Source organism: Coregonus clupeaformis, chromosome 21 (genome assembly GCF_020615455.1).
Source record: "Coregonus clupeaformis isolate EN_2021a chromosome 21, ASM2061545v1, whole genome shotgun sequence".
In the NCBI taxonomy this organism is placed as follows: domain Eukaryota; kingdom Metazoa; phylum Chordata; class Actinopteri; order Salmoniformes; family Salmonidae; genus Coregonus; species Coregonus clupeaformis.
In genome coordinates this window covers 48,485,387-48,512,886 of record NC_059212.1, presented here as the reverse complement: position 1 = coordinate 48,512,886, position 27,500 = coordinate 48,485,387, and the positions used below count along the sequence as shown (strand labels likewise).

General features: G+C 49.2%; 1 protein-coding gene across 3 annotated transcripts in view; it reads left to right on the top strand.

The window, feature by feature from the left end:
- Positions 1–27,500, top strand: part of LOC121535393 (receptor-type tyrosine-protein phosphatase F) — a 419,130-nt gene that overhangs the window by 355,866 nt on the left and 35,764 nt on the right. For 2 of the 3 annotated variants that reach the window (XM_045205949.1, XM_045205948.1), the window contains 3 exons: positions 8,725–8,822; positions 15,028–15,151; positions 20,270–20,445. In XM_045205949.1, coding sequence (XP_045061884.1) covers positions 8,725–8,822; positions 15,028–15,151; positions 20,270–20,445 — 398 coding nt within the window. Of the gene's footprint in view, positions 1–720; positions 754–8,724; positions 8,823–15,027; positions 15,152–20,269; positions 20,446–27,500 lie in introns of all 3 variants that reach the window. The other variant, XM_045205947.1, reaches the window with a different exon arrangement.

The window sequence follows — 27,500 nt, the reverse complement described above, 5'->3', positions numbered from 1 at the left end:
ATGAATGTTGGTGTCTGATGCCAAGGTGAGAGGTAGAGAGAACAATGAAGCTGAGAGGAAATGTCATCCCTCCGTCACTCCCTCGCTCTCTGAGGTTATTACACGACACACGACACACACACACACACACACACAAACTAACCCCCTGTGAACCCTGCTCAGGAATGAAACAGGGCTAGGCTTAGTGTAGAAGAGATCCCTCCCTCCATCCCTCTTCCTCCCTCCCGTCCTCTCTGATCCAGTCGATATCCCCCAGTACCTCTGTGACTTGCCACCAGCTGTCCAAGGCCAACGGCAGCTCCATTCAGAACCAATGAGCCAGATAACTACAGTAGTGCGGTACTGGGCCGGCCTGTAGTGTAGGTCCACTCCCTATGGATGCCCCCCACTGTCCTAATGTGTAGATGGACTTTTTTTTTAAGACAAAAAGAGAAGCTATTTGAGAAGAGAAGCTAAAACTCTTGGTTTTAGACAATGAGGCATGCTCGTTCCTCAGAAGAAAACTAGTGTTCCTGAGATGGATCACACACTAATAACCTATTTTCTGATGTCTCCTGTCCTGTCCTGGCTCTAGCAGGGTATTGGGGATCCCTTGGGCTGCCTTCTTTCTCTCTCTCTCTCTCTCTCTCTCTCTCTCTCTCTCTCTCTCTCTCTCTCTCTCTCTCTCATATTCCTTCCTTCCTTCTTTTATATATTACTTCCTCCATCTTCTCTCTACAGGTCCCAGTACTCAGCGCTGTCCCAACACTCCAAGTTAGTCTGTTCTCTCTCCTACTGTCATATGCAGTCACTCGCTCTCTCCCCCCTCTCCCATCTTCCCACTGCTTTCACGATGGACAGACATCCCTGCCCGCAAGCTTGTAGCCTCAGTGTCTAAGATGGTAGAGGGGAAACGTGTAACGTTGTGCGCATCCCGAGTGGTACCATATTCTCTATACAGTGCACTACTTTTGACTAAAGCACGATGGGGGAACAGGGCGCCATTTTGGGGACAAGTCATCTCAGTCTCTCTGTATCCATCCCAAGTTGGTCTCAAAGCAACTGGAGTAACATCTGGGAGAGACGCTCTCTGAGCCACTATGTTGAGTAGAAATAGAATATAACTGGCATAGATGTTAACTTGCTCTCCGCTTAAGTGATAACATGGCCATAAAATAACTCACTTATACATACAGTACACACTCCATTGCACAAACACACACTCTTTACACACATAATCACACAGACACACACTCTTTACACACATAATCACACAAACACACACTCTTTACACACATAATCACACAGACACACACTCTTTACACACATAATCACACAAACACACACTCTTTACACACATAATCACACAGACACACACTCTTTAACACATAATCACACAGACACACACTCTTTACACACATAATCACACAGACACACACTCTTTAACACATAATCACACAGACACACACTCTTTACACACATAATCACACAAACACACACTCTTTACACACATAATCACACAGACACACACTCTTTACACACATAATCACACAAACACACACTCTTTACACACATAATCACACAGACACACACTCTTTACACACATAATCACACAGACACACACTCTTTCACACATAATCACACAGACACACACTCTTTACACACATAATCACACAGACACACACTCTTTACACACATAATCACACAGACACACACTCTTTACACACATAATCACACAAACACACACTCTTTACACACATAATCACACAGACACACACTCTTTACACACATAATCACACAAACACACACTCTTTACACACATAATCACACAAACACACACTCTTTACACACATAATCACACAGACACACACTCTTTACACACATAATCACACAAACACACACTCTTTACACACATAATCACACAAACACACACTCTTTACACACATAATCACACAGACACACACTCTTTACACACATAATCACACAAACACACACTCTTTACACACATAATCACACAAACACACACTCTTTACACACATATTCACACAGACACACACTCTTTACACACATAATCACACAAACACACACTCTTTACACACATAATCACACAGACACACACTCTTTACACACATAATCACACAAACACACACTCTTTACACACATAATCACACAGACACACACTCTTTACACACATAATCACACAAACACACACTCTTTACACACATAATCACACAGACACACACTCTTTACACACATAATCACACAGACACACACTCTTTACACACATAATCACACAAACACACACTCTTTACACACATAATCACACATACACACACTCTTTACACACATAATCACACAAACACACACTCTTTACACACATAATCACACAAACACACACTCTTTACACACATAATCACACAGACACACACTCTTTACACACATAATCACACAGACACACACTCTTTACACACATAATCACACAAACACACACTCTTTACACACATAATCACACAAACACACACTCTTTACACACATAATCACACAAACACACACTCTTTACACACATAATCACACAGACACACACTCTTTACACACATAATCACACAAACACACACTCTTTACACACATAATCACACAGACACACACTCTTTACACACATAATCACACAGACACACACTCTTTACACACATAATCACACAAACACACACTCTTTACACACATAATCACACAAACACACACTCTTTACACACATAATCACACAGACACACACTCTTTACACACATAATCACACAAACACACACTCTTTACACACATAATCACACAAACACACACTCTTTACACGCATAATCACACAGACACACACTCTTTACACACATAATCACACAAACACACACTCTTTACACACATAATCACACAGACACACACTCTTTACACACATAATCACACAAACACACACTCTTACACACATAATCACACAAACACACACTCTTTACACACATAATCACACATACACACACTCTTTACACACATAATCACACAAACACACACTCTTTACACACATAATCACACAAACACACACTCTTTACACACATAATCACACAGACACACACTCTTTACACACATAATCACACAGACACACACTCTTTACACACATAATCACACAGACACACACTCTTTACACACATAATCACACAAACACACACTCTTTACACACATAATCACACAAACACACACTCTTTACACACATAATCACACAGACACACACTCTTTACACACATAATCACACAAACACACACTCTTTACACACATAATCACACAGACACACACTCTTTACACACATAATCACACAAACACACACTCTTTAGACACATAATCACACAAACACACACTCTTTACACACATAATCACACAAACACACACTCTTTACACACATAATCACACAGACACACACTCTTTACACACATAATCACACAGACACACACTCTTTACACACATAATCACACAGACACACACTCTTTACACACATAATCACACAGACACACACTCTTTACACACATAATCACACAAACACACACTCTTTACACACATAATCACACAAACACACACTCTTTACACACATAATCACACAGACACACACTCTTTACACACATAATCACACAAACACACACTCTTTACACACATAATCACACAAACACACACTCTTTACACACATAATCACACAGACACACACTCTTTACACACATAATCACACAGACACACACTCTTTACACACATAATCACACAGACACACACTCTTTACACACATAATCACACAAACACACACTCTTTACACACATAATCACACAAACACACACTCTTTACACACATAATCACACAGACACACACTCTTTACACACATAATCACACAAACACACACTCTTTACACACATAATCACACAGACACACACTCTTTACACACATAATCACACAGACACACACTCTTTACACACATAATCACACAGACACACACTCTTTACACACATAATCACACAAACACACACTCTTTACACACATAATCACACAAACACACACTCTTTACACACATAATCACACAGACACACACTCTTTACACACATAATCACACAGACACACACTCTTTACACACATAATCACACAGACACACACTCTTTACACACATAATCACACAAACACACTCTCAAGCTAAGGTGCTGTGGAGCCCCGTCTCAGAGCTCCCTAAGTGTTAAATTAGTCTAATTGGTGCCATGTTCTTCTGTGGTGTGGAAGGCCGGTGGTAGCAGTTAGCTGCCCAATAGGGTTCAGTGATTCAGCTATGGTACCACCCATTAGGGTTCGGCCTGTGTCCCGAATGGCACCCCATAGGACTTTGGTCAAAAGTAGTTCACTGTATAGGGAATAGGGTGCAATTTGGTACGATGTGCCCTGGTCAAAAGTATTGCACTATATACTTTAGGGAATAGGGTGCTGTTTGGGAGGCATCCTCAGTGCATCCGTCCCACGTTAGCGCTGAGTGTTACGGCTACGCTAAGTAGTGCCCATTAGCTGCTCATAGGACTCTGGACAAAAAGTAGTGCATTATATTGGGAGGAGCGTGCGGTGTTGCTGAAGTGGTGTAGCGCCCATTAGAGCTCAGTGCCGAGGCCCAGCTCTACCTGGTAATCATGAAGCTGGTACCATCCGAGGCCCAGCTCTACCTGGTAATCATATGAAGCTGGTACCATCCGAGGCCCAGCTCTACCTGGTAATCATATGAAGCTGGTACCATCCGAGGCCCAGCTCTACCTGGTAATCATATGAAGCTGGTACCATCCGAGGCCCAGCTCTACCTGGTAATCATGAAGCTGGTACCATCCGAGGCCCAGCTCTACCTGGTAATCATATGAAGCTGGTACCATCCGAGGCCCAGCTCTACCTGGTAATCATATGAAGCTGGTAATCCGGGCCCAGCTCTACCTGGTAATCATATGAAGCTGGTACCATCCGAGGCCCAGCTCTACCTGGTAATCATGAAGCTGGTACCATCCGAGGCCCAGCTCTACCTGGTAATCATATGAAGCTGGTACCATCCGAGGCCCAGCTCTACCTGGTAATCATATGAAGCTGGTACCATCCGAGGCCCAGCTCTACCTGGTAATCATATGAAGCTGGTACCATCCGAGGCCCAGCTCTACCTGGTAATCATGAAGCTGGTACCATCCGAGGCCCAGCTCTACCTGGTAATCATGAAGCTGGGAATGACACTCATGAAACATGTATGAACTCGCTAACTGTAAGTCGCTCTGGATAAGAGCGTCTGCTAAATGACTAAAAAATGTAAAATGTAAATGGTTAATGGTTAATGTAACATACTGGTAGGCGTACCTTTTTAACTGTGTATAATTGACGTATGGTATTAACGGTACGGTACTATTTATTTATCTCGGAACACAGTTGGTGTTAGGAAAAATACACATTTCAGTGTCTCTGAGACAATCGACAATAAAGTACATCTTCTTCTTTGAACCGGTATATACAGTACTTAATATAGTATGTGTACTTGGAACGGTTAGGGCTCTTTAACCCCTGATTACTTGATATAGTGTGTAGTCTCCACACAGCAGTGTGGTTTAGGACACATTCTGACGTTTTACGTGTCTCTCGGAGCTTCGGAGAGACGACCACGTGCGTCCTTTACAGTGGGAATGTGTGACGCATCAGGGCAAGTTAGCAGAAAATCCAGAAATCCATTTAAGTGCAGAGGGAACCTTGCCAAGTTCAGAGGCGCGGGGAATTTGTGTCGGTAGATTAGCCATAAATCATCCAATAGCCCGCGATGAGGAAGCTAGGGCTGCGTCCCTAATGGCATCCTATTCCCTATATAGTGCACTATTTTTGACCAGATACTTATGGGGCCCTGGTCAAAAGTAGTGCACTATAAAGGGAATAGGTTGCCATTAGGGACGCAGCCCTAGAGCACCATGGGGGGTGTTTTCAGGGCGTGTTTTTCCCCCCTCCCTTACTAGGATTAAAGCCTGCCACCACTGTAAGGACATCTATTGTGGGAAGTGGAAATAAGTTTGCTGGTGACCGACGGAGAGTTTAGAGTTATAGCGAAGTGGCAGTGTGACTGATCTGTTGAGACTTGAAGGAAGTTCTGGCTGTTTTTCTGTCTGGATCCCACCACTGCCACCAACAGAGACGTGTACTGCTACTAAATACTACTAAAATACTACTTAAATACTACTAAATACTACTAAATACTACTTAAATACTACTAAATACTACTAAAAATACTACTTATTCTCTATTTAGTGCCCTTCATAATAAAGCCTAGACCAGGGGGAGGTTTACAGAAAAGCCCTTCGTAATAAAGCCTAGACCAGGGGGAGGTTTACAGAACAGCCCTTCATAATAAAGCCTAGACCAGGGGGAGGTTTACAGAACAGCCCTTCATAATAAAGCCTAGACCAGGGGGAGGTTTACAGAACAGCCCTTCGTAATAAAGCCTAGACCAGGGGGAGGTTTACAGAACAGCCCTTCATAATAAAGCCTAGACCAGGGGGAGGTTTACAGAACAGCCCTTCAAAATAAAGCCTAGACCAGGGGGAGGTTTATAGAACAGCCCTTCGTAATAAAGCCTAGACCAGGGGGAGGTTTACAGAACAGCCCTTCGTAATAAAGCCTAGACCAGGGGGAGGTTTACAGAACAGCCCTTCATAATAAAGCCTAGACCAGGGGGAGGTTTACAAAACAGCCCTTCGTAATAAAGCCTAGACCAGGGGGAGGTTTACAGAACAGCCCTTCATAATAAAGCCTAGACCAGGGGGAGGTTTACAGAACAGCCCTTCGTAATAAAGCCTAGACCAGGGGGAGGTTTACAGAACAGCCCTTCATAATAAAGCCTAGACCAGGGGGAGGTTTACAGAACAGCCCTTCATAATAAAGCCTAGACCAGGGGGAGGTTTACAGAACAGCCCTTCATAATAAAGCCTAGACCAGGGGGAGGTTTACAGAACAGCCCTTCGTAATAAAGCCTAGACCAGGGGGAGGTTTACAGAACAGCCCTTCATAATAAAGCCTAGACCAGGGGGAGGTTTACAGAACAGCCCTTCATAATAAAGCCTAGACCATTTTGACTGGCTGCATCACTTCCTGGTACGACAATAGCACCGCTACAAACGGTTGTGCGGACAGCCCAGTACATCACATTACATTTACACTTTAGTCATTTAGCAGACGCTCTTATCCAGAGCCACTTACAGTTAGTGAGTGCATACATTTTCATACTGGCCCCCCCGTGGGAAACGAACCCACAACCCTGGCGTTGCAAGCGCCATGCTCTACCAACTGAGCTACAGGGGACTATATATTGCACTACCTTTGACCAAACTAGGGAATAGCTGTGCTCTGGCCAGAAGTAGTACACTTTATAGGGTATAGGGTGTCATTTCAGATGTACCTTTGGAGATTCTGGTTGCCACTGGATCCCACCACTGCCACCAATTTACAGTAGTGTTGTGAGGTCAGGGACATGTCTGTTTCCACCAATTTACAGTAGTGTTGTGAGGTCAGGGACATGTCTGTTTCCTGCTTCCACACGGAGCACGCTCAGCTCCAGTCACTCATGATGTGATGTTATCACTGCCTCATGGCCACGCCTCTCTCTGCCCCACCCAGCATGACGATGTCACAGACCTGTGTCAGCTCCCAGCTCTCTCTCTATCCAGCCTGCTCTCTCTCTCTCTCTCTCTCTGTCTCCTCTCTCTGTCTCTCTCTCTGTCTCCTCTCTCTGTCTCTCTCTCTGTCTCTCTCTCTCTCTCTCTCTCTCTCTCTCTCTCTCTCTCTCTCTCTCTCTCTCTCTCTCTCTCTCTCTCTCTCTCTGTCTCCTCTCTCTGTCTCTCTCTCTGTCTCCTCTCTCTGTCTCTCTCTCTGTCTCTCTCTCTCTCTGTCTCTCTCTCTGTCTCGTCTCTCTCTGTCTCTCTCTCTCTCTCTGTCTCTCTCTCTGTCTCGTCTCTCTCTGTCTCTCTCTGTCTCGTCTCTCTCTGTCTCTCTGTCTCTCTCTCCCCGCCCCCTCTGTCTCGTCTCTCTCTGTCTCTCTCTCTGTCTCTCTCTCTGTCTCTCTCTCTGTCTCTCTCTCTCTCTCTCGCTCTCTCTCTCTCTCTCTCTCTCTCTCTGTCTCGTCTCTCTCAGTCTCTCTCTCTGTCTCTCTCTCCGTCTCGTCTCTCTCTCCCTCTCTCCCTCTCTCTCTCTCTCTCTCTCTCTCTCTCTCTCTCTCTCTCTCTGTCTCTCTCTCTGTCTCGTCTCTCTCTGTCTCTCTCCCCGCCCCCTCTGTCTCGTCTCTCTCTGTCTCTCTCTCTCTCTCTCTCTCTCTCGCTCTCTCTCTCTCTCTCTCTGTCTCTCTCTCTGTCTCGTCTCTCTCTGTCTCTCTGTCTCTCTCTCTGTCTCGTCTCTCTCTGTCTCTCTCTCTGTCTCTCTCTCTGTCTCGTCTCTCTCTCTCTCTCTCTCTCTCTCTCTCTCTCTCTCTCTCTCTCTCTCTCTCTGTCTCTCTCCTTTCTCTCTCTCCTCTCCTCTCTCTGTCTCTCTCTGTCTTCATGCATTGTTGAACACGATGCACTCCCATGGTCCCACTGGCAGTCTCATCCATCCCTGTGGTTGAACCAGTGTGTGTGTATGGTTAGGTTTTCTCACAGCGGTGTCTAACTCTTCTGTCTCTCTTTTTCCTCCCTGCTTCCTCTCCTCTCTCATCAGGAATGAGAGAGCACCCTCCCATCACTGTGTGTGATCTGGCGGACCACATAGAGAGGCTGAAGGCCAACGACGGCCTGCGCTTCTCACAGGAGTACGAGGTAAGTTGGACGCCTCAGCCTTGGACACCAATTCAGCTACCTGTAGTGGTTTATCATAATAGCCCACAGGCTGTGAGCTACCCATTCACCTGAACGCTAGAACGAGTCTTAATTCTCCCAGAAGAATGTCCGTTTCTCCTATGTCAGTCTCTCCTATGAAACTCAGTGAGGAATTATTGGTCGTCGGTGTCTCACGCCAACAAAATGAAAGAAAGAGGAGATTTAGACATTTGCATTTAAAGTGGCATATTTTTCAGATAGGAAAGCCTGTAGGGAGAACGGGAGGTTAGTTGCATGTGGGACTGGGATGGAGACAGGGGAATAGAGAGGGAAAGAAGGGAAGTGACAGTGTGATTCAGGACGCATCCCAAATGGCACCCTATTCCCTATAGAGCACTATGGACCCTGATCAAAGTAGTGCACTACATAGGGAATAGGGTGCCATTTTGGGAGGCGGTCTCAAGTCAGTCCTGTCTGTCCCCTCAGTTCCTCTAGTCAGGGGAAGACCCCCTGCCTGGTGGCACAGATGGAGTGTGTGTGTGTGTGTGTGTGTGTGTGTGTGTGTGTGTGTGTGTGTGTGTGTGTGTGTGTGTGTGTGTGTGTGTGTGTGTGTGTGTGTGTGCGTGCACGGCGATGCCAGGGGAGACAGTGTGGTAGCAGCGTGGCGCCACTCGGACGGTTTGTCACGTTCGCCCGGCTGTTCCCGCTGTGCACTACTCTCTCCCTGGGTACATAGTCTGGACAGGCCCTGGCTGTTCCGGTTGTACACTTCCCTCCCCCTGAGGGCACAGTCTGGACAGGCACTGGCAGTTCCTATCCTGGTGCTGTCTGCCGGCCGGTTCCCCCATCACGCATGGGAGAGTCTTCTAGAGACAAACGAATACTGCATCAATAGTGCATTACTTTTGCCTAGACAGGTTTTGGATGGTTCTAGATGGTTTGGGCTGGCTGATACCCACACCGGGCCGGTACCAGTAGGTAGAATAGCTGATGTTGGCTGACTCAGAATCCTAAATGGACAGAGTTAGGCCAACTATCCTCCTAACATTCATCAACAATACAATTCTAGTTTGTATTCTTAGTGGAATGGATGTCTCTTGGTGCCAATATGGAAGATGTCTGTTAGAATTGAACCTCTCTGTACTCTGTCTATCTATAGTTGTAGCTGGCTGATTCCCAGGTATAGCAGTATAGGACTGTGGGGATGGTTGGCAGGCTTGATGCTTGCCTCGTCCAGGGTACAGTACTCTTGCTATAATGAGCATAGTATGTCAATCACAAAGTCTAGCTACACAGCTTCCATCTCAGCCAGACAGGCTTTTTTCTCCCTGTGGAAGAGATCTGCCTGCACTTATAGCTCTATCACTATCTGCATTGAACGCTCTCCCCTCTCCTCACCTCTCCTCCTCTCTCCTCTCCCTTCTCCTCTCCCTTCTCCTCTCCTCTCCTCTCCTCCCCTCTCCTCTCCTCCCCCTCCTCCTCTCTCCTCCCCTCTATCCTCTCCTCTCCCTTCTCCTCCCCTCTCCTCCTCTCCCCTCTCCTCCCCTTCCTCTCCCCTCTCCTCCCCTCTCCTCTCACCTCTCCTCTCCTCCCCTCTCCTCCTCTCTCCTCTCCTCTCCCCCCTCCTCCCCTCTCCTCTCCTCCCCCTCCTCCTCTCTCCTCCCCTCTATCCTCTCCTCTCCCTTCTCCTCCTCTCTCCTCTCCTCTCCCCTCTCCTCCCCTCTTACCTTCCTCTCCCCTCTCCTCCCCTCTCCTCTCCCCTCTCCTCACCTCTCCTCTCCTCCTCTCTCCTCTCCTCTCCCCTCTCCTCACCTCTGCCCTCTCATCCCCTCTCCTCCCTTCTCCTCCCGTCTCCTCACCTCTCCCCTCTTCTCTCTCCTCTCCTCTCCTCCTCTCTCCTCCTCTCTCCTCTCTCCTCTCCTTCCTCCCTCTCCTCTCTCCCTCTCCTCCCCTCTCCTCTCTCCTCTCCTTCCCTCTCCTCTCTCCCTCTCTCCTCCCTCTCCTCTCTCCTCTCTCCTCCCCTCTCCTCTCTCCTCTCTCCTCCCCTCTCCTCCCCTCTCCTCTCTCTCATCTCCTCCCTCTCCTCCCCTCTCCCCTCCCCTCTCCCCTCCCCTCTCCTCCCCTCTCCTCTCTCTCATCTCCTCCCCTCTCCTCCCCTCTCCTCTCCTCTCCCTCCCTCTCCTCCCCTCTCCCCTCCCCTCTCCTCCCCTCTCCTCTCTCTCATCTCCTCCCCTCTCCTCCCCTCTCCCTCTCCTCTCCTCCCCTCTCCTCTCTCCTCTCTCCTCCCTCTCCTCCCCTCTCCTCTCTCTCATCTCCTCCCCTCTCCTCCCCTCTCCCTCCCCTCTCCTCCCTCTCCCTCCCCTCTCCTCCCCTCTCCTCTCTCTCATCTCCTCCCTCTCCTCCCTCTCATCTCCTCCCCTCTCCTCCCCTCCTCTCCCCTCTTCTCTCTCCTCTCCTCTCCTCCTCTCTCCTCCTCTCTCCTCTCTCCTCTCCTTCCCTCCCCTCTCCTCTCTCCCCTCTCCTCCCCTCTCCTCTCTCCTCTCCTTCCCTCTCCTCTCTCCCCTCTCCTCCCCTCTCCTCTCTCTCATCTCCTCCCCTCTCCTCCCCTCTCATCTCCTCCCCTCTCCTCCCCTCTCCTCTCTCCTCTCCTCTCCAGCATGTCAGAGAGAGTTGTACTGGCATAGCACTTTCTCTTTTGTTTACCAGAAGTTGTCAGTCTAGCATGCCCGCTTTTCGCTGTCTTCTCAAATCTGTTGAACGTCCATGACATGTTTTAACTGCAAATTAAATGTTCCTTAACGAACAGGCAGGCAGGTAGGCGGCTGACAGACAAGTTGGCTGTGTGGTGGTGCTCATCAGTGCCCCCCCCCCCCATGTAAATTATCTCTCACTACAGGGTTGTTTATGCCTCTGCTCCGTAACAGACTAGCTTTGTTTACTATGGAGGAGGAAGTTGATGTGGAACTTTGTTTCAGTGGAACATTTCTTCATATCTTCCTCTGAGGAAAAGGAAATGGTTTAAATTGCCTTCATTAGAATGGACCCAGTATTACAGAATACACATTAGAATGGACCCAGTATTACAAAAAACACATTAGAATGGACCCAGTATTACAGTATACACATCAGAATGGACCCAGTATTACAGAATACACATTAGAATGGACCCAGTATTACAGTATACACATCAGAATGGACCCAGTATTACAGAATACACATCAGAATGGACCCAGTATTACAGAATACACATTAGAATGGACCCAGTATTACAAAAAACACATTAGAATGGACCCAGTATTACAGTATACACATCAGAATGGACCCAGTATTACAGAATACACATCAGAATGGACCCAGTATTACAGAATACACATTAGAATGGACCCAGTATTACAAAAAACACATTAGAATGGACCCAGTATTACAAAAAACACATCAGAATGGACCCAGTATTACAGTATACACATCTTAATGGACCCAGTATTACAGTATACACATCAGAATGGACCCAGTATTACAGAATACACATTAGAATGGGAGGAGACAGAGTAGAAAGTGTGCAGCTGATGGTGCCATTTTATTTGTCACAATACAACAGGTGTAGACCTTCCTGTGAAATACTTACTTATAAGTGATGTACTGGGCCGTACGCACTACCCTCTGTAGCGCCTTGCAGTCGGATGCCGAGCAGTTGCCATACCAGGCGGTGATGCAGCCAGTCAGGATGCTCTCGATGGTGCAGTTGTAGAACCTTTTGAGGATCTGAGGACCCATGCCAAATATTTTCAGGCTCCTGAGGGGGAATAGACATTGTCGTGCCCTCTTCACGACTGTCTTGGTGTGTGTGGACCATGATAGTTTGTTGGTGAAGTGGACACCAAGGAACTTGAAGCTCTCGACCTGCTCCACTACAGCCCCGTCGATGAGAATGGGGGCGTGCTCGGGCCTTCTTTTCCTGTAGTCCAAGAGATTGCGTCATCTGTAGATCTGTTGAGGTGGTATGCAAATTGGAGTGGGTCTAGGGTTTCTGGGAATAATAATAATAATAATAATAATAATATGCCATTTAGCAGACGCTTTTATCCAAAGCGACTTACAGTCATGCGTGCATACATTTTTTTGTGTATGGGTGGTCCCGGGGATCGAACCCACTACCTTGGTGTTACAAGCACCGTGCTCTACCAGCTGAGCTACAGAGGACGCATATGCTTCTTTCTCTAAACTAGGATACCAGTGAGAATTTCCTACACTGGACAACTTGTTACAGCTGTTGATAAATCATTGATAATAATATTTGTTTAATGCCAATACATGAAGATATAAGGGGGATCATAGCTATAATCAATAAAATTCATGAGTTGTGTTTAACCCTTTATCATGGTTGGGGTCTTGACAGATTTGTCCAAAATCATGTGACATAAAACATGACTTTTCTGTACTTGCATTTATGGCAGTGGAAGTTGTAGTTATATCATATATTAAGCATTAATTTGCATATATTCCTCTTAAGTACACATGTGGAACTGCATGAAAATCCTTTATATTTTAGTTTCAAACCATTTTGAAATGTTGATCCCAATGTCACACATTGGCCCCATTATTTTTTTGAAAGACCCATATCCTGATTCTGTCAGAGACACTTCTATGGTTGCCAACGGTATGAAAAATGTATGCACTCACTTAACTGTAAGTCGCTCTGGATAAGAGCGTCTGCTAAATAACTTAAATGTAAATGTAAACTCTCCAGGAATCAGCTTGTACCTTCTGCTGAGTAGTAAAGCTATTCCCAGAATATTTTAATAATTATTCCTGAATTATTCCTCTAAATTAGAATCTCCTGGAGGAAGCTCGGTCCGATTTGGCAAACTCTATTGACATGAAATATGTATCACTTTGTTCGAGCTAATATTGCAACCACTACCTAGAAAAACCCTCCATTGGGAGTAACAGGTATCGGAAGCTAGAAATTAACCATATATTAGTCGTCGTGGTAATGTCTCTGGTTCACTTAAACGTGGCCTAATTGGTAATTCAACTATGTGAGGGCAATTGACTGGTCTTTATGGTAAGACAAACCACACACACACACACACACACACACACACACACACACACAGCTTAAATGCAGCCTAATGGACTGATGCAGTAGGTCCTACCCTGGGTCGAAAGGAAGGTGAAAGGCTGGGTGATTGATGGACGTGGTGCCGGTGTGAGCCTGTTGGATCAATGCACAACAACAAGCGACTGTGTGACATTATCGAGCGGCGAGGAGCGTCGGGGGGGAAAGAGGCTGTCGCTGTGTCACCCAGAGATCAATAGGGGGGGGGTGGGAGGAGAGAGAGAGGGAGGGAAAGGGGAGATAGAGACAGAGAAAAAGGGCGAGAGAGAGAGGGAAGGTTAAAGAAGTCAGATGGCCATTAGCTGTGATATCTGCATGTGATTACTTTGAAGTGTATTTATTTATTTATTTTTACTTACTGAGAAGTTAGCAGCGGTAGTAATTCAATATGGCCGCCCCCAGGGGAGTGGCTGAGGAACCTGTAGCTTGACTGCATGTAAAGCGTTTATTTATTTAACCCTCTGTGATAGCCTGAGGATTTAATGTCTCTTTCCCTCTCTCTCTCTGTCCATCTCGATCTCTCTTTCTCTGTCCGTCTCGATCTCTCTCTCTCTCTGTCCGTCTCGATCTCTCTTTCTCTGTCCATCTCGATCTCTCTTTCTCTGTCCGTCTCGATCTCTCTCTCTCTCTGTACATCTCGATCTCTCTTTCTCTGTCCATCTCGATCTCTCTCTCTCTGTCCGTCTCGATCTCTCTTTCTCTGTCCATCTCGATCTCTCTTTCTCTGTCCATCTCGATCTCTCTCTCTCTCTGTCCGTCTCGATCTCTCTTTCTCTGTCCATCTCGATCTCTCTTTCTCTGTCCATCTCGATCTCTCTCTCTCTCTCTGTCCGTCTCGATCTCTCTTTCTCTGTCCATCTCGATCTCTCTTTCTCTGTCCATCTCGATCTCTCTCTCTCTCTCTGTCCGTCTCGATCTCTCTTTCTCTGTCCATCTCGATCTCTCTTTCTCTGTCCATCTCTATCTCTCTCGATCTTGATTTCTCTCATTTCTCTCCCTCCCTCCCTCCCTCCCTCCCTCTCCCTCCCTCCCTCTCACTCCCTCCCTCCACCCTTCTCTCTCCTCTTTCTCCCTTCTCTCCATCAGTCCATAGATCCTGCTCAGCAGTTCACCTGGGAGAATTCCAACATGGAGGTGAACAAACCAAAGAACCGTTATGCTAACGTCATAGCATACGACCACTCCAGAGTCGTCCTGACGTCTGTCGATGGTGAGTAGCTCCTCAGCTTCGTTTTTAACTTCTCAATACACTTTTCAGACTCAGACAGCTGTAGAATATATCATCCTTCATTCACACCAGTAATACAAGGTAAATACTGTGTTTCAAGCTTGGTGAATTGAGACCTGGCTCTCTGGAAATTCTTTATCTCTATTATTCTGTATCTCATGCCCTCCATGCCTTCTCCTCTCCCTCCCTCCATACCCTCTCCCCTCCCTCCCTCCATACCTTCTCCTCTCCCTCCCTCCATGCCTTCTCCTCTCCCGCCCTCCATGCCTTCTCCTCTCCCTCCCTCCATACCCTCTCCCCTCCCTCCCTCCATACCTTCTCCTCTCCCTCCCTCCATGCCTTCTCCTCTCCCTCCCTCCATGCCTTCTCCTCTCCCGCCCTCCATGCCTTCTCCTCTCCCTCCCTCCATACCCTCTCCCCTCCCTCCCTCCATACCTTCTCCTCTCCCTCCCTCCATGCCTTCTCCTCTCCCTCCCTCCATACCCTCTCCCCTCCCGTTCTCCATACCTTCTCCTCTCCCGCCCTCCATGCCCTCTCCCCTCCCTCCCTCCATGCCTTCTCCTCTCCCTCCCTCCATACCCTCTCCCCTCCCTCCCTCCATACCCTCTCCCCTCCCTCCCTCCATACCTTCTCCTCTCCCTCCCTCCATGCCTTCTCCTCTCCCGCCCTCCATGCCTTCTCCTCTCCTCCCTCCATACCCTCTCCCCTCCCGCCCTCCATACCTTCTCCTCTCCGCCCTCCATGCCTTCTCCTCTCCGCCCTCCATGCCTTCTCCTCTCCCTCCCTCCATACCCTCTCCCCTCCCTCCCTCCATACCTTCTCCTCTCCCTCCCTCCATGCCTTCTCCTCTCCCTCCCTCCATGCCTTCTCCTCTCCCGCCCTCCATGCCTTCTCCTCTCCCTCCCTCCATACCCTCTCCCTCCCTCCCTCATACCTTCTCCTCTCCCTCCCTCCATGCCTTCTCCTCTCCCTCCCTCCATACCCTCTCCCCTCCGCCCTCCATACCTTCTCCTCTCCCGCCTCCATGCCCTCTCTCCCTCCTCCCTCCATGCCTTCTCCTCTCCCTCCCTCCATACCCTCTCCCCTCCCTCCCTCCATACCCTCTCCTCTCCCTCCCTCCATGCCTTCTCCTCTCCCTCCCTCCATGCCTTCTCCTCTCCCTCACTCCATGCCTTCTCCTCTCCCTCCCTCCATGCCCTCTCCCCTCCCGCCCTCCATGCCTTCTCCTCTCCCTCCCTCCATGCCCCTCTCCCTCCCGCCCTCCATGCCTTCTCTCTCCCTCCCTCCATGCCTTCTCCTCTCCCTCCCTCCATGCCCTCTCCTCTCCTCCATACCCCTCCCTCCCTCCATTCCCTCTCCCTCCCTCCTCCTCCATACCCTCTCCCCTCCCTCCATACCCTCTCCACTCCTCCATGCCCTCTCCTCCCTCCATACCCTCTCCTCCCTCCATACCCCTCTCCTCCCGCCTCCATACCCTCTCCCCTCCCTCCATACCCTCTCCCTCCGCCCTCCATACCCTCTCCCTCCCTCCATACCTCTCCCCTCGTCATATCTCCCTTATGCCCTCTCCCCTCCCTCCATACCCTCTCCCTCCCTCCCTCCCCATACCCTCTCCTCTCCCTCCCTCCATGCCTTCTCCTCTCCCTCCCTCCATGCCTTCTCCTCTCCCTCCCTCCATGCCTTCTCCTCTCCCTCCCTCCATGCCCTCTCCCCTCCCGCCCTCCATGCCTTCTCCTCTCCCTCCCTCCATGCCCTCTCCCCTCCCGCCCTCCATGCCTTCTCCTCTCCCTCCCTCCATGCCTTCTCCTCTCCCTCCCTCCATGCCCTCTCCTCTCCCTCCATACCCTCTCCCTCCCTCCATACCCTCTCCCCTCCTCCCTCCATACCCTCTCCCCTCCCTCCATACCCTCTCCCTCCTCCATGCCCTCTCCCTCCCTCCATACCCTCTCCCCTCCATACCCTCTCCCCTCCCTCCCTCCATACCCTCTCCCCTCCCTCCATACCCTCTCCCCTCCCTCCATACCCTCTCCACTCCCTCCATGCCTTCTCCCCTCCCTCCATACCCTCTCCCCTCCGCCCTCCATACCCTCTCCCTCCCTCCATACCCTCTCCTCCCGCCCTCCATACCCTCTCCCCTCCCTCCATACCCTCTCCCTCGCCTCCATACCCTCTCCCTCCCTCCAAAACCCTCCCTCCCTCCATATCCTCTCCCCTCCCACCATACCCTCTCCCCTCCCTCCATACCCTCTCCCCTCCCTCCATACCCTCTCCCTCCCTCCATACCCTCTCCCTCCCGCCCTCCATACCCTCTCCCTCCCTCCATGCCCTCTCCCCTCCCTCCATACCCTCTCCCTTCCCTCCATACCCTCTCCCTCCTCCCTCCATACCCTCTCCCCTCCTCCATGCCCTCTCCCTCCCTCCATACCCTCTCCCCTCCCTCCATACCCTCTCCCTCCCGCCCTCATACCTCTCCCCTCCCTCCATACCCTCTCCCTCCCTCCATACCCTCTCCCTCCCGCCTCCATGCCCTCTCCCCTCCTCCATACCCTCTCCCTCCCTCCCTCCATACCCTCTCCCTCCCTCCCTCCATACCCTCTCCCTCCCTCCATACCCTCTCCCTCCCTCCCTCCATACCCTCTCCCCTCCTCCATACCCTCTCCCTCCCTCCCCCATACCCTCTCCCTCCCTCCCTCCATACCCTCTCCCTCCCTCCATACCCTCTCCCTTCCCTCCCTCCATACCCTCTCCCCTCCCTCCATACCTCTCCCTCCCACCATACCCTCTCCCTCCCTCCATACCCTCTCCCTCCCACCATACCCTCTCCCTCCTCCATACCTCTCCCCTCCTCCATACCCTCTCCCCTCCCGCCCTCCATACCCTCTCCCTCCTCCATACCCTCTCCCTCCCTCCGTACCCTCTCCCCTCCCTCCATACCCTCTCCCTCCCTCCATGCCCTCTCCTCCCTCCATGCCCTCTCCACTCCCTCCATGCCCTCTCCCTCCCTCCATGCCTTCTCCCTCCCTCCAAACCCTCCCTCCCTCCATACCCTCCCTCCCTCCATACCCTCTCCCCTCCCTCCATACCCTCTCCCCTCCCACCATACCTCTCCCTCCCTCCATGCCCTCTCCCCTCCCTCCATACCCTCTCCACTCCCTCCATGCCCTCTCCCCTCCCTCCATACCCTCTCCCCTCCCACCATACCCTCTCCCCTCCCTCCATGCCCTCTCCCCTCCCTCCATACCCTCTCCACTCCCTCCATGCCCTCTCCCCTCCCTCCATGCCCTCTCCCTCCCTCCATACCCTCTCCCTCCCTCCATGCCCTCTCCCCTCCTCTATGCCTCTCCCCTCCATCCATACCCTCTCCCTCCTCCATACCCTCTCCCCTCCCACCATACCCTCTCCCTCCTCCATACCCTCTCCCTCCCTCCATATCTCCCTCCCTCCATACCCTCTCCCCTCCCACCATACCCTCTCCCCTCCTCTATGCCCTCCTCCCTCCATGCCCTCTCCCCTCCCTCCATACCCTCTCCTCCCTCCATACCCTCTCCCCTCCCTCCATGCCCTCTCCCCTCCCTCCATACCCTCTCCCCTCCCTCCATACCCTCTCCCCTCCCTCCATGCCCTCTCCCCTCCATACTCCTCTCCCTCCCTCCATACCTCTCCCCTCCCGCCCTCCATGCTCTCTCCCTCCCTCCAAACCCTCCCTCCCTCCATATCCTCTCCCCTCCACCATACCCTCTCCCCTCCCTCCATACCCTCTCCCCTCCCTCCATCCCTCTCCCTCCCTCCATACCCTCTCCTCCCGCCTCCATGCCCTCTCCCTCCCTCCATGCCCTCTCCCCTCCCTCCATGCCCTCTCCACTCCCTCCATACCCCTCCCTCCCTCCATGCCCTCTCCCCTCCCTCCATACCTCTCCCCTTCCTCCATACCCTCTCCTCCCGCCCTCCATGCCCTCTCCCCTTCCTCCATGCCCTCTCCCTCCTCCATACCCTCTCCCCCTCCCTCCATACCCTCCCGCCCTCCATACCCTCTCCCTCCCTCCATGCCCCTCTCCACTCCCTCCATGCCCTCTCCCCTCCCTCCATGCCTTCTCCCCTCCCTCCATGCCCTCTCCACTTCCCTCCATGCCCTCTCCCTCCCTCCATACCCTCTCCACTCCCTCCATGCCCTCTCCCCTCCCTCCATGCCTTTTCCCCTCCCTCCATGCCCTCTCCACTCCCTCCATGCCCTCTCCCCTCCTCCATACCCTCTCCACTCCCTCCATGCCCTCTCCCTCCCTCCATACCCTCTCCCTCCCTCCATACCCTCTCCCCTCCCGCCCTCCATGCCCCTCTCCCCTCCCTCCATACCTCTCCCCTCCCTCCATGCCCTCTCCACTCCCTCCATGCCTTCTCCTCCCCCTCCAAACCCTCCCTCCTCCATACCCTCCCTCCCTCCATACCCTCTCCACTCCCTCCATGCCCTCTCCCCTCCCTCCATGCCCTCTCCCCTCCCTCCATACCCTCTCCACTCCCTCCATACCCTCTCCCCTCCCTCCACTACCCTCTCCCTCCCTCCATGCTCTCCCCTCCCTCCATGCCCTCTCCCCTCCCTCCATGCCCTCTCCCCTCCCTCCATACCCTCTCCACTCCCCTCCATACCCTCTCCTCCCTCCATGCCCTCTCCCCTCCCTCCATACCCTCTCCCCTCCTCCATGCTCTCTCCTCCCTCCTCCAAACCCTCCCTCCCTCCATACCCTCCTCCCTCCATGCCCTCTCCCCTCCCTCCATACCCTCTCCCCTCCCTCCATGCCCTCTCCCCTCCCTCCATGCCCTCTCCCCTCCCTCCATACCCTCTCCCCTCCCTCCATACCCTCTCCCCTCCCTCCATACCCTCTCCCCTCCCTCCATACCCTCTCCCCTCCCTCCATGCCCTCTCCCCTCCCTCCATGCCCCTCCCTCCTCCATACCTCTCCTCTCCCTCCATACCCTCTCCCCTCCCTCCATACCCTCTCCCCTCCCTCCATACCCTCTCCCCTCCCTCCATACCCTCTCCCCTCCCTCTATGCCCTCTCCCCTCCATCCATACCCTCTCCCCTCCATCCATGCCCTCTCCCTCAGCTGTTCCTGGTAGTGACTACATCAACGCCAACTACATAGATGGATACAGGAAACAGAACGCCTACATTGCTACGCAGGGCCCGCTTCCCGAAACCCTCAGCGACTTCTGGAGGATGGTGTGGGAGCAGAGGGCGCACACTATAGTCATGATGACAAGACTAGAGGAGAAGTCACGAGTGAGTACAATCAATCTGACCACGTGTAGTGTACATACTGCAGGTCTCACTGGTACAACCATCACTTTCAGGAAATGAGCTGTCCCTCTTGCTGTACTTCTGTAACAATGTCGCTGTCGTCTTGTTATTGTTGTTGTTCATTGTGTGTCCTCTTACTTTGATGACCTGATCCATGAGTCACTGCTCAGGCCTTAGGACAGGGTAGAGGCACCGCTGTCAGTCCTAAAAGTCCCTATACTGCCAGAGCAGGGACTTACTGACTCCTTGGACATACTATATAATACCCTGACCTGACCTGGCCCAGATCACATGACAGTCCTGTAGTCATATCACCCTAAACAACAATGTCCCTTCTACTGTTCTAAGACCAAAGTTCCAAGGCTATCTGATTTTATTTCTTGTTACCATGAGTCAGCTATGACAGAGATATCCTACCGTACCCTGCCCTGACTCAGACACACACACAGTCGTGATATCCACCCTGCTGGCCTGCGTCAGCTATGACGCCATAGAGGACAGAGGACGTGTAAAACAGACAGAGATAATAGAGGACAGAGGACGTGTGTAAAACAGACAGAGATAATAGAGGACAGAGGACGTGTAAAACAGACAGAGATAATAGAGGACAGAGGACGTGTAAAACAGACAGAGATAATAGAGGACAGAGGACGTGTAAAACAGACAGAGATAATAGAGGACAGAGGACGTGTAAAACAGACCGAGATAATAGAGGACAGAGGACGTGTAAAACAGACAGAGATAATAGAGGACAGAGGACGTGTAAAACAGACAGAGATAATAGAGGACAGAGGACGTGTAAAACAGACAGAGATAATAGAGGACAGAGGACGTGTGAAACAGACAGAGATAATAGAGGACAGAGGACGTGTAAAACAGACAGAACAGCAGCCACGTGACAGAGGAGGCTTCGGTCACTCAAATGCTAGGAGGATGTGACAGGGTCTGTTTGTGGCAGTGTGGGAGCAGAGATGGAGGATATAGGTGACTGGCTTGTTGTTTACATCCTCTGTAAATAGCCTACACATGGTATCTGTCTGGACTGAGAGACACATGGTATCTGTCTGGACTGAGAGACCCATGGTATCTGTCTGGACTGAGAGACCCATGGTATCTGTCTGGACTGAGAGACACATGGTATCTGTCTGGACTGAGAGACACATGGTATCTGTCTGGACTGAGAGACCCATGGTATCTGTCTGGACTGAGAGACCCATGGTATCTGTCTGGACTGAGAGACACATGGTATCTGTCTGGACTGAGAGACACATGGTATCTGTCTGGACTGAGAGACCCATGGTATCTGTCTGGACTGAGAGACCCATGGTATCTGTCTGGACTGAGAGACCCATGGTATCTGTCTGGACTGAGAGACCCATGGTATCTGTCTGGACTGAGAGACACATGGTATCTGTCTGGACTGAGAGACACATGGTATCTGTCTGGACTGAGAGACCCATGGTATCTGTCTGGACTGAGAGACACATGGTATCTGTCTGGACTGAGAGACACATGGTATCTGTCTGGACTGAGAGACCCATGGTATCTGTCTGGACTGAGAGACACATGGTATCTGTCTGGACTGAGAGACACATGGTATCTGTCTGGACTGAGAGACACATGGTATCTGTCTGGACTGAGAGACCCATGGTATCTGTCTGGACTGAGAGACCCATGGTATCTGTCTGGACTGAGAGACCCATGGTATCTGTCTGGACTGAGAGACCCATGGTATCTGTCTGGACTGAGAGACACATGGTATCTGTCCTAATGTCCATTACAGGAGAGAGTAGTTATAGGATCCTAATAACAGCTCTCCTCCTATCCATCCATCCATCCATCCATCCATCCATCCATCCATCCATCCATCCATCCATCCATCCATCCATCCATCCATCCATCCATCCAGCTCTCCAGTTGTCTACACAGTTTCAGTCTGGTTGAGATAGCAGGACTGTTGCTACCTCCCTCCCTCCCCCTCCTCCCTCCCTCCTCCCTCCCTCCCTCCCTCCCTCCCTCCCTCCCCCTCTCTCGTACCTACCTCCCTCCCCCTCTCTCCGTACCTCCCTCCCTCCCCTCTCTCCCTCCCTCCCTCCCTCCCTCTTCATGTATCCCAAATCGATGAGAGAGCAAGTCCTAGTAGCCTTTAACAAGTCGGCATTTCAACACGCTTTCCATTTACTTTGACCTTATGTTTGGAGACAACAACATGCGCTGCCTTGGCCCGTCCCAAATGACACCATATGATAGTGCACTACTTAAAGTAGGGTACCATTTGGGGCCCAGCCGCTGTCTGTCTGGTCTGGTCTGTTCTCGCTACGCTCTGAGGAAGACGATTGGATCTGAATGGCACATAGAAGATAATGTGGACTGTTTAAGACTGTCAGTGTGCACGATGAGGTTGTCTCTGGTCATGCTAAAGCAGACCTGGGATTCCACTAGTATTTATAAAACAGGTTATTTGGATCCTGAATTTACATTTACATTTTAGTCATTTAGCAGACGCTCTTATCCAGAGCGACTTACAGTTAGTATTGATAGCAGGGAGTTTATTCACGACAATCCCTGAGCAATATCTGTTAACGGTTCCATTTTAATTATCAATGAGCATCCACTGTCCCACAACCCAGCCAGGCATTTCATAAACTTAATCTCCCCTGAAGAAAAGTGTCTAGACATTATTTCCCCCATGCTTCTAGCACAGCAAATTGGTTTGCAACAGTTGGGGTTTGTCTAAACCTTGCTGTCTGCCTCTCTGACCTGTGCAACAATGTTGCATTATAAAAATAAAAATAAATGTATCTCCACCGTGCCATGCATATAAACGTGATGAACCTGACAGCTTCTCTGAGCCAGGCCAATTCATCGTAAAGAGGAAACGAAGGTAAAACAAACTAAAATGCACATAATATGCTGTCATTTCAGCTGCTTGATGTGATCGTGTTTTAGCTTTAGTTGGCTAGCTAGCAGAGGAGAAGTAACTAGCCTCCATAGCAACCTTTTTTGCTTATAACAGACGACCAGTCCATTTGGATAGCAACCATACCAATAGAATGGACGACCAGTCACATAGCAACCATACCAATAGAATGGACGACCAGTCACATAGCAACCATACCAATAGAATGGACGACCAGTCACATAGCAACCATACCAATAGAATGGACGACCAGTCACATAGCAACCATACCAATAGAATGGACGACCAGTCACATAGCAACCATACCAATAGAATGGACGACCAGTCACATAGCAACCATACCAATAGAATGGACGACCAGTCCATTTGGATAGCAACCATACCAATAGAATGGACGACCAGCCCGTTTGGATAGCAACCATACCAATAGAATGGACGACCAGTCACATAGCAACCATACCAATAGAATGGACGACCAGTCACATAGCAACCATACCAATAGAATGGACGACCAGTCACATAGCAACCATACCAATAGAATGGACGACCAGTCACATAGCAACCATACCAATAGAATGGACGACCAGTCACATAGCAACCATACCAATAGAATGGACGACCAGTCACATAGCAACCATACCAATAGAATGGACGACCAGTCACATAGCAACCATACCAATAGAATGGACGACCAGTCACATAGCAACCATACCAATAGAATGGACGACCAGTCACATAGCAACCATACCAATAGAATGGACGACCAGCCCGTTTGGCTAGCAACTTCAGAATCTCATAAATAACTACTGGCTTTTGTCCAGACTATACTTTCTGGTGAAAGGATAAAACAAAACAAATTTACTCATTAAAAATATATATTTTTATGAAAACATGTAATTCATTATTTTTTTTAAATACATGTTTTTTTGTAAATTATTTTATAAAAGCCCTCCTAAGGCCTGTTTCCCTCTGCTTTGCGTCGGGCTTTAGAACAGTCTGTCAGGCGTCAGTGTGTAGCGGTAGGACGGAGTCAGGCGCAGGACACAGAGCTAGTAGACAACGTACTTTACTCGTAAATAACAAATGAACATAAACTCCACGCAGGGAGGACAATCCCGCTCACCAGTCGATATCACCAAACACGCACACAACACAGTGGGAGCCAGAGGGTTAAATAGGGAACAAATCATAGACATAATGGGAACCAGGTGTGTACAATGAAGTCAAAAACAAGTAGAACACAGAAACATAGATCGGTAGCAGCTAGTACTCCGGTGACGACGAAAGCCGAAGCCTGCCCGAGCAAGGAGGAGGGGCAGCCTCGTCTGAATCCGTAGCCAGGAGTTACCACACAACAACCCCCAGGGTTCTCATGTCTTTTTGCTTAATTGTTTTCTTTCAAAATCTTTTAGCCACGCGTGATTGAGCTTCAAATCATATCGTATTCGTCACGTACACAGTTTACAGCAGGTATAAAAGGTGCAGTGAAATGCCTACGTGCTAGCTCCCTCAACACTGCAGTACATTCATCTATATCAATAATAGTACAAATTAACAGGTAATTACACGGTAGTAATAGTAATAAACATAGGATATACAGTTGAAGTCGGAAGTTTACATACACTTAGGTTGGAGTCATTAAAACTCGTTTTTCAACCACTCCACACATTTCTTGTTAACAAACTATAGTTTTGGCAAGTCGGTTAGGACATCTACTTTGTGCATGACACAAGTCATTTTTCCAACAGTTGTTTACAGACAGATTATTTCACTTATAATTCACTGTATCACAATTCCAGTGGGTCAGAAGTTTACATACACTAAGTTGACTGTGCCTTTAAACAGCTTGGAAAATTCCAGAAAATGATGTCATGGCTTTAGAAACTTCTGATAGGCTAATTGACATCATTTGAGTCATGTGGAGGTGAAACTGTGGCTGTATTTCAAGGCCTACCTTCAAACTCAGTGCCTCTTTGCTTGACATCATGGGGAAATCAAAACAAATCAGCCAAGACCTCATAAAAAAATGGTAGACCTCCACAAGTCTGGTTCATCCTTGGGAGCAATTTCTAAACGTCTGAAGGTACCACGTTCATCTGTACAAACAATAGTACGCAAGTATAAACACCATGGGACCAGGCAGCCGTCATACCGCTCAGGAAGGAGACGCGTTCTGTCTCCTAGAGATGAACGTACTTTGGTGCGAAAAGTGCAAATTAATCCCAGAACAACAGCAAAGGACCTTGTGAAGATGCTGGAGGAAACAGGTACAAAGGTATCTATATCCACAGTAAAACGAGTCCTATATCGACATAACCTGAAAGGCCGCTCAGCAAGGAAGAAGCCACTGCTCCAAAACCACCATAAAAAAGCCAGACTACGGTTTGCAACTGCACATGGGGACAAAGATCGTACTTTTTGGAGAAATGTCCTCTGGTCTGATGAAACAAAAATAGAACTGTTTGGCCATAATGACCATCGTTATGTTTGGTGGAAAAAGGGGGTCGCTTGCAAGCCGAAGAACACCATCCCAACCGTGAAGCACGGGGGTGGCAGCATCATGCTGTAGGGGTGCTTTGCTGCAGAAGGGACTGGTGCACTTCACAAAACAGATGGCATGATGAGGAAGGAAATTGATGTGGATATATTGAAGCAACATCTCAAGACATCAGTCAGGAAGGTAAAGCTTGGTCGCAAATGGGTCTTCCAAATGGACAATGACCCCAAGCATACTTCCAAAGTTGTGGCAAAATGGCTTAAGTACAACAAAGTCAAGGTATTGGAGTGGCCATCACAAAGCCCTGACCTCAATCCTATAGAAAATGTGTGGGCAGAACAGAAAAAGCGTGTGCGAGCAAGGAGGCCTACAAACCTGACTCAGTTACACCAGCTCTGTCAGGAGGAATGGGCCAAAATTCACCCAACTTATTGTGGGAAGCTTGTGGAAGGATACCCAAAAAGTTTGACCCAAGTTAAACTATTTAAAGGCAATGCTACCAAATACTAATTGAGTGTATGTAAACTTCTGACCCACTGGGAATGTGATGAAATAAATAAAAGCTGAAATAAATAATTCTCTCTACCATTATTCTGACTTTTCACATTCTTAAAATAAAGTGGTGATCCTAACTGACCTAAGACAGGGAATTTTTACTAGGATTAAATGTCAGGAATTGTGAAAAACTGAGTTTAAATGTATTTGGCTCATGTGTATGTAAACTTCAGACTTCAGCTGTACAGTATAAATTATGAATGTGCTATTTCAAGTAATACTTTATTTACAATTATAAACTGGCTGGTTCGAGCCTTGAATGCTGATTGGCTGACAGTAGTGGTATATCAGACCGTATACCAAGAGTATGACAAAAATAATATTTGTACTACTCTAATTACGTTGGTAATGTCACGTTCGTTTAATGACGGGTCAGACCAAGGCACAGCGTGATATACGTACATGTTTATTAACTATTAAACACAACGACAAAACGAACAACCGAAACGAAACGTGACGTCCAAGGTAGAACACACAACACACCTTACAAGGAACAAGATCCCACAACTCAATAGTGCCAATCGGCTGCCTAAGTATGGTCCCCAATCAGAGACAACGAGCTACAGCTGCCTCTGATTGGGAACCACCCCGGCCAACATAGATCTACACATACTAGATCTAAACATAGAAAATACTACATAACAAAGAATATACACACCCTGACTCAACATATACGAGTCCCCTGAGTCAGGGCGTGACAGGTATCCAGTTTGTTTTAGCAGTAAGGCACCTCCGGGTTTTGTGGTGGCCAATATACCACGGCTAAGGGCTGTATCCAGGCACTCCGCATTGCATCGTGCAAAGAACAGCCCTTAGACGTGGTATATTTATATTTGTATTTATTAAGAATCCCCTTTAGTTCCTGCCAAGGCAGCAGCTACTCTTCCTGGGGTTTTTAAGAATCCCCTTTAGTTCCTGCCAAGGCAGCAGCTACTCTTCCTGGGGTTTATTATGGATCCCCATTAGTTCCTGCCAAGGCAGCAGCTACTCTTCCTGGGGTTTATTATGGATCCCCATTAGTTCTGCCAAAGCACCATCTACTCCTCCTGGGGTCCAGCAACATTA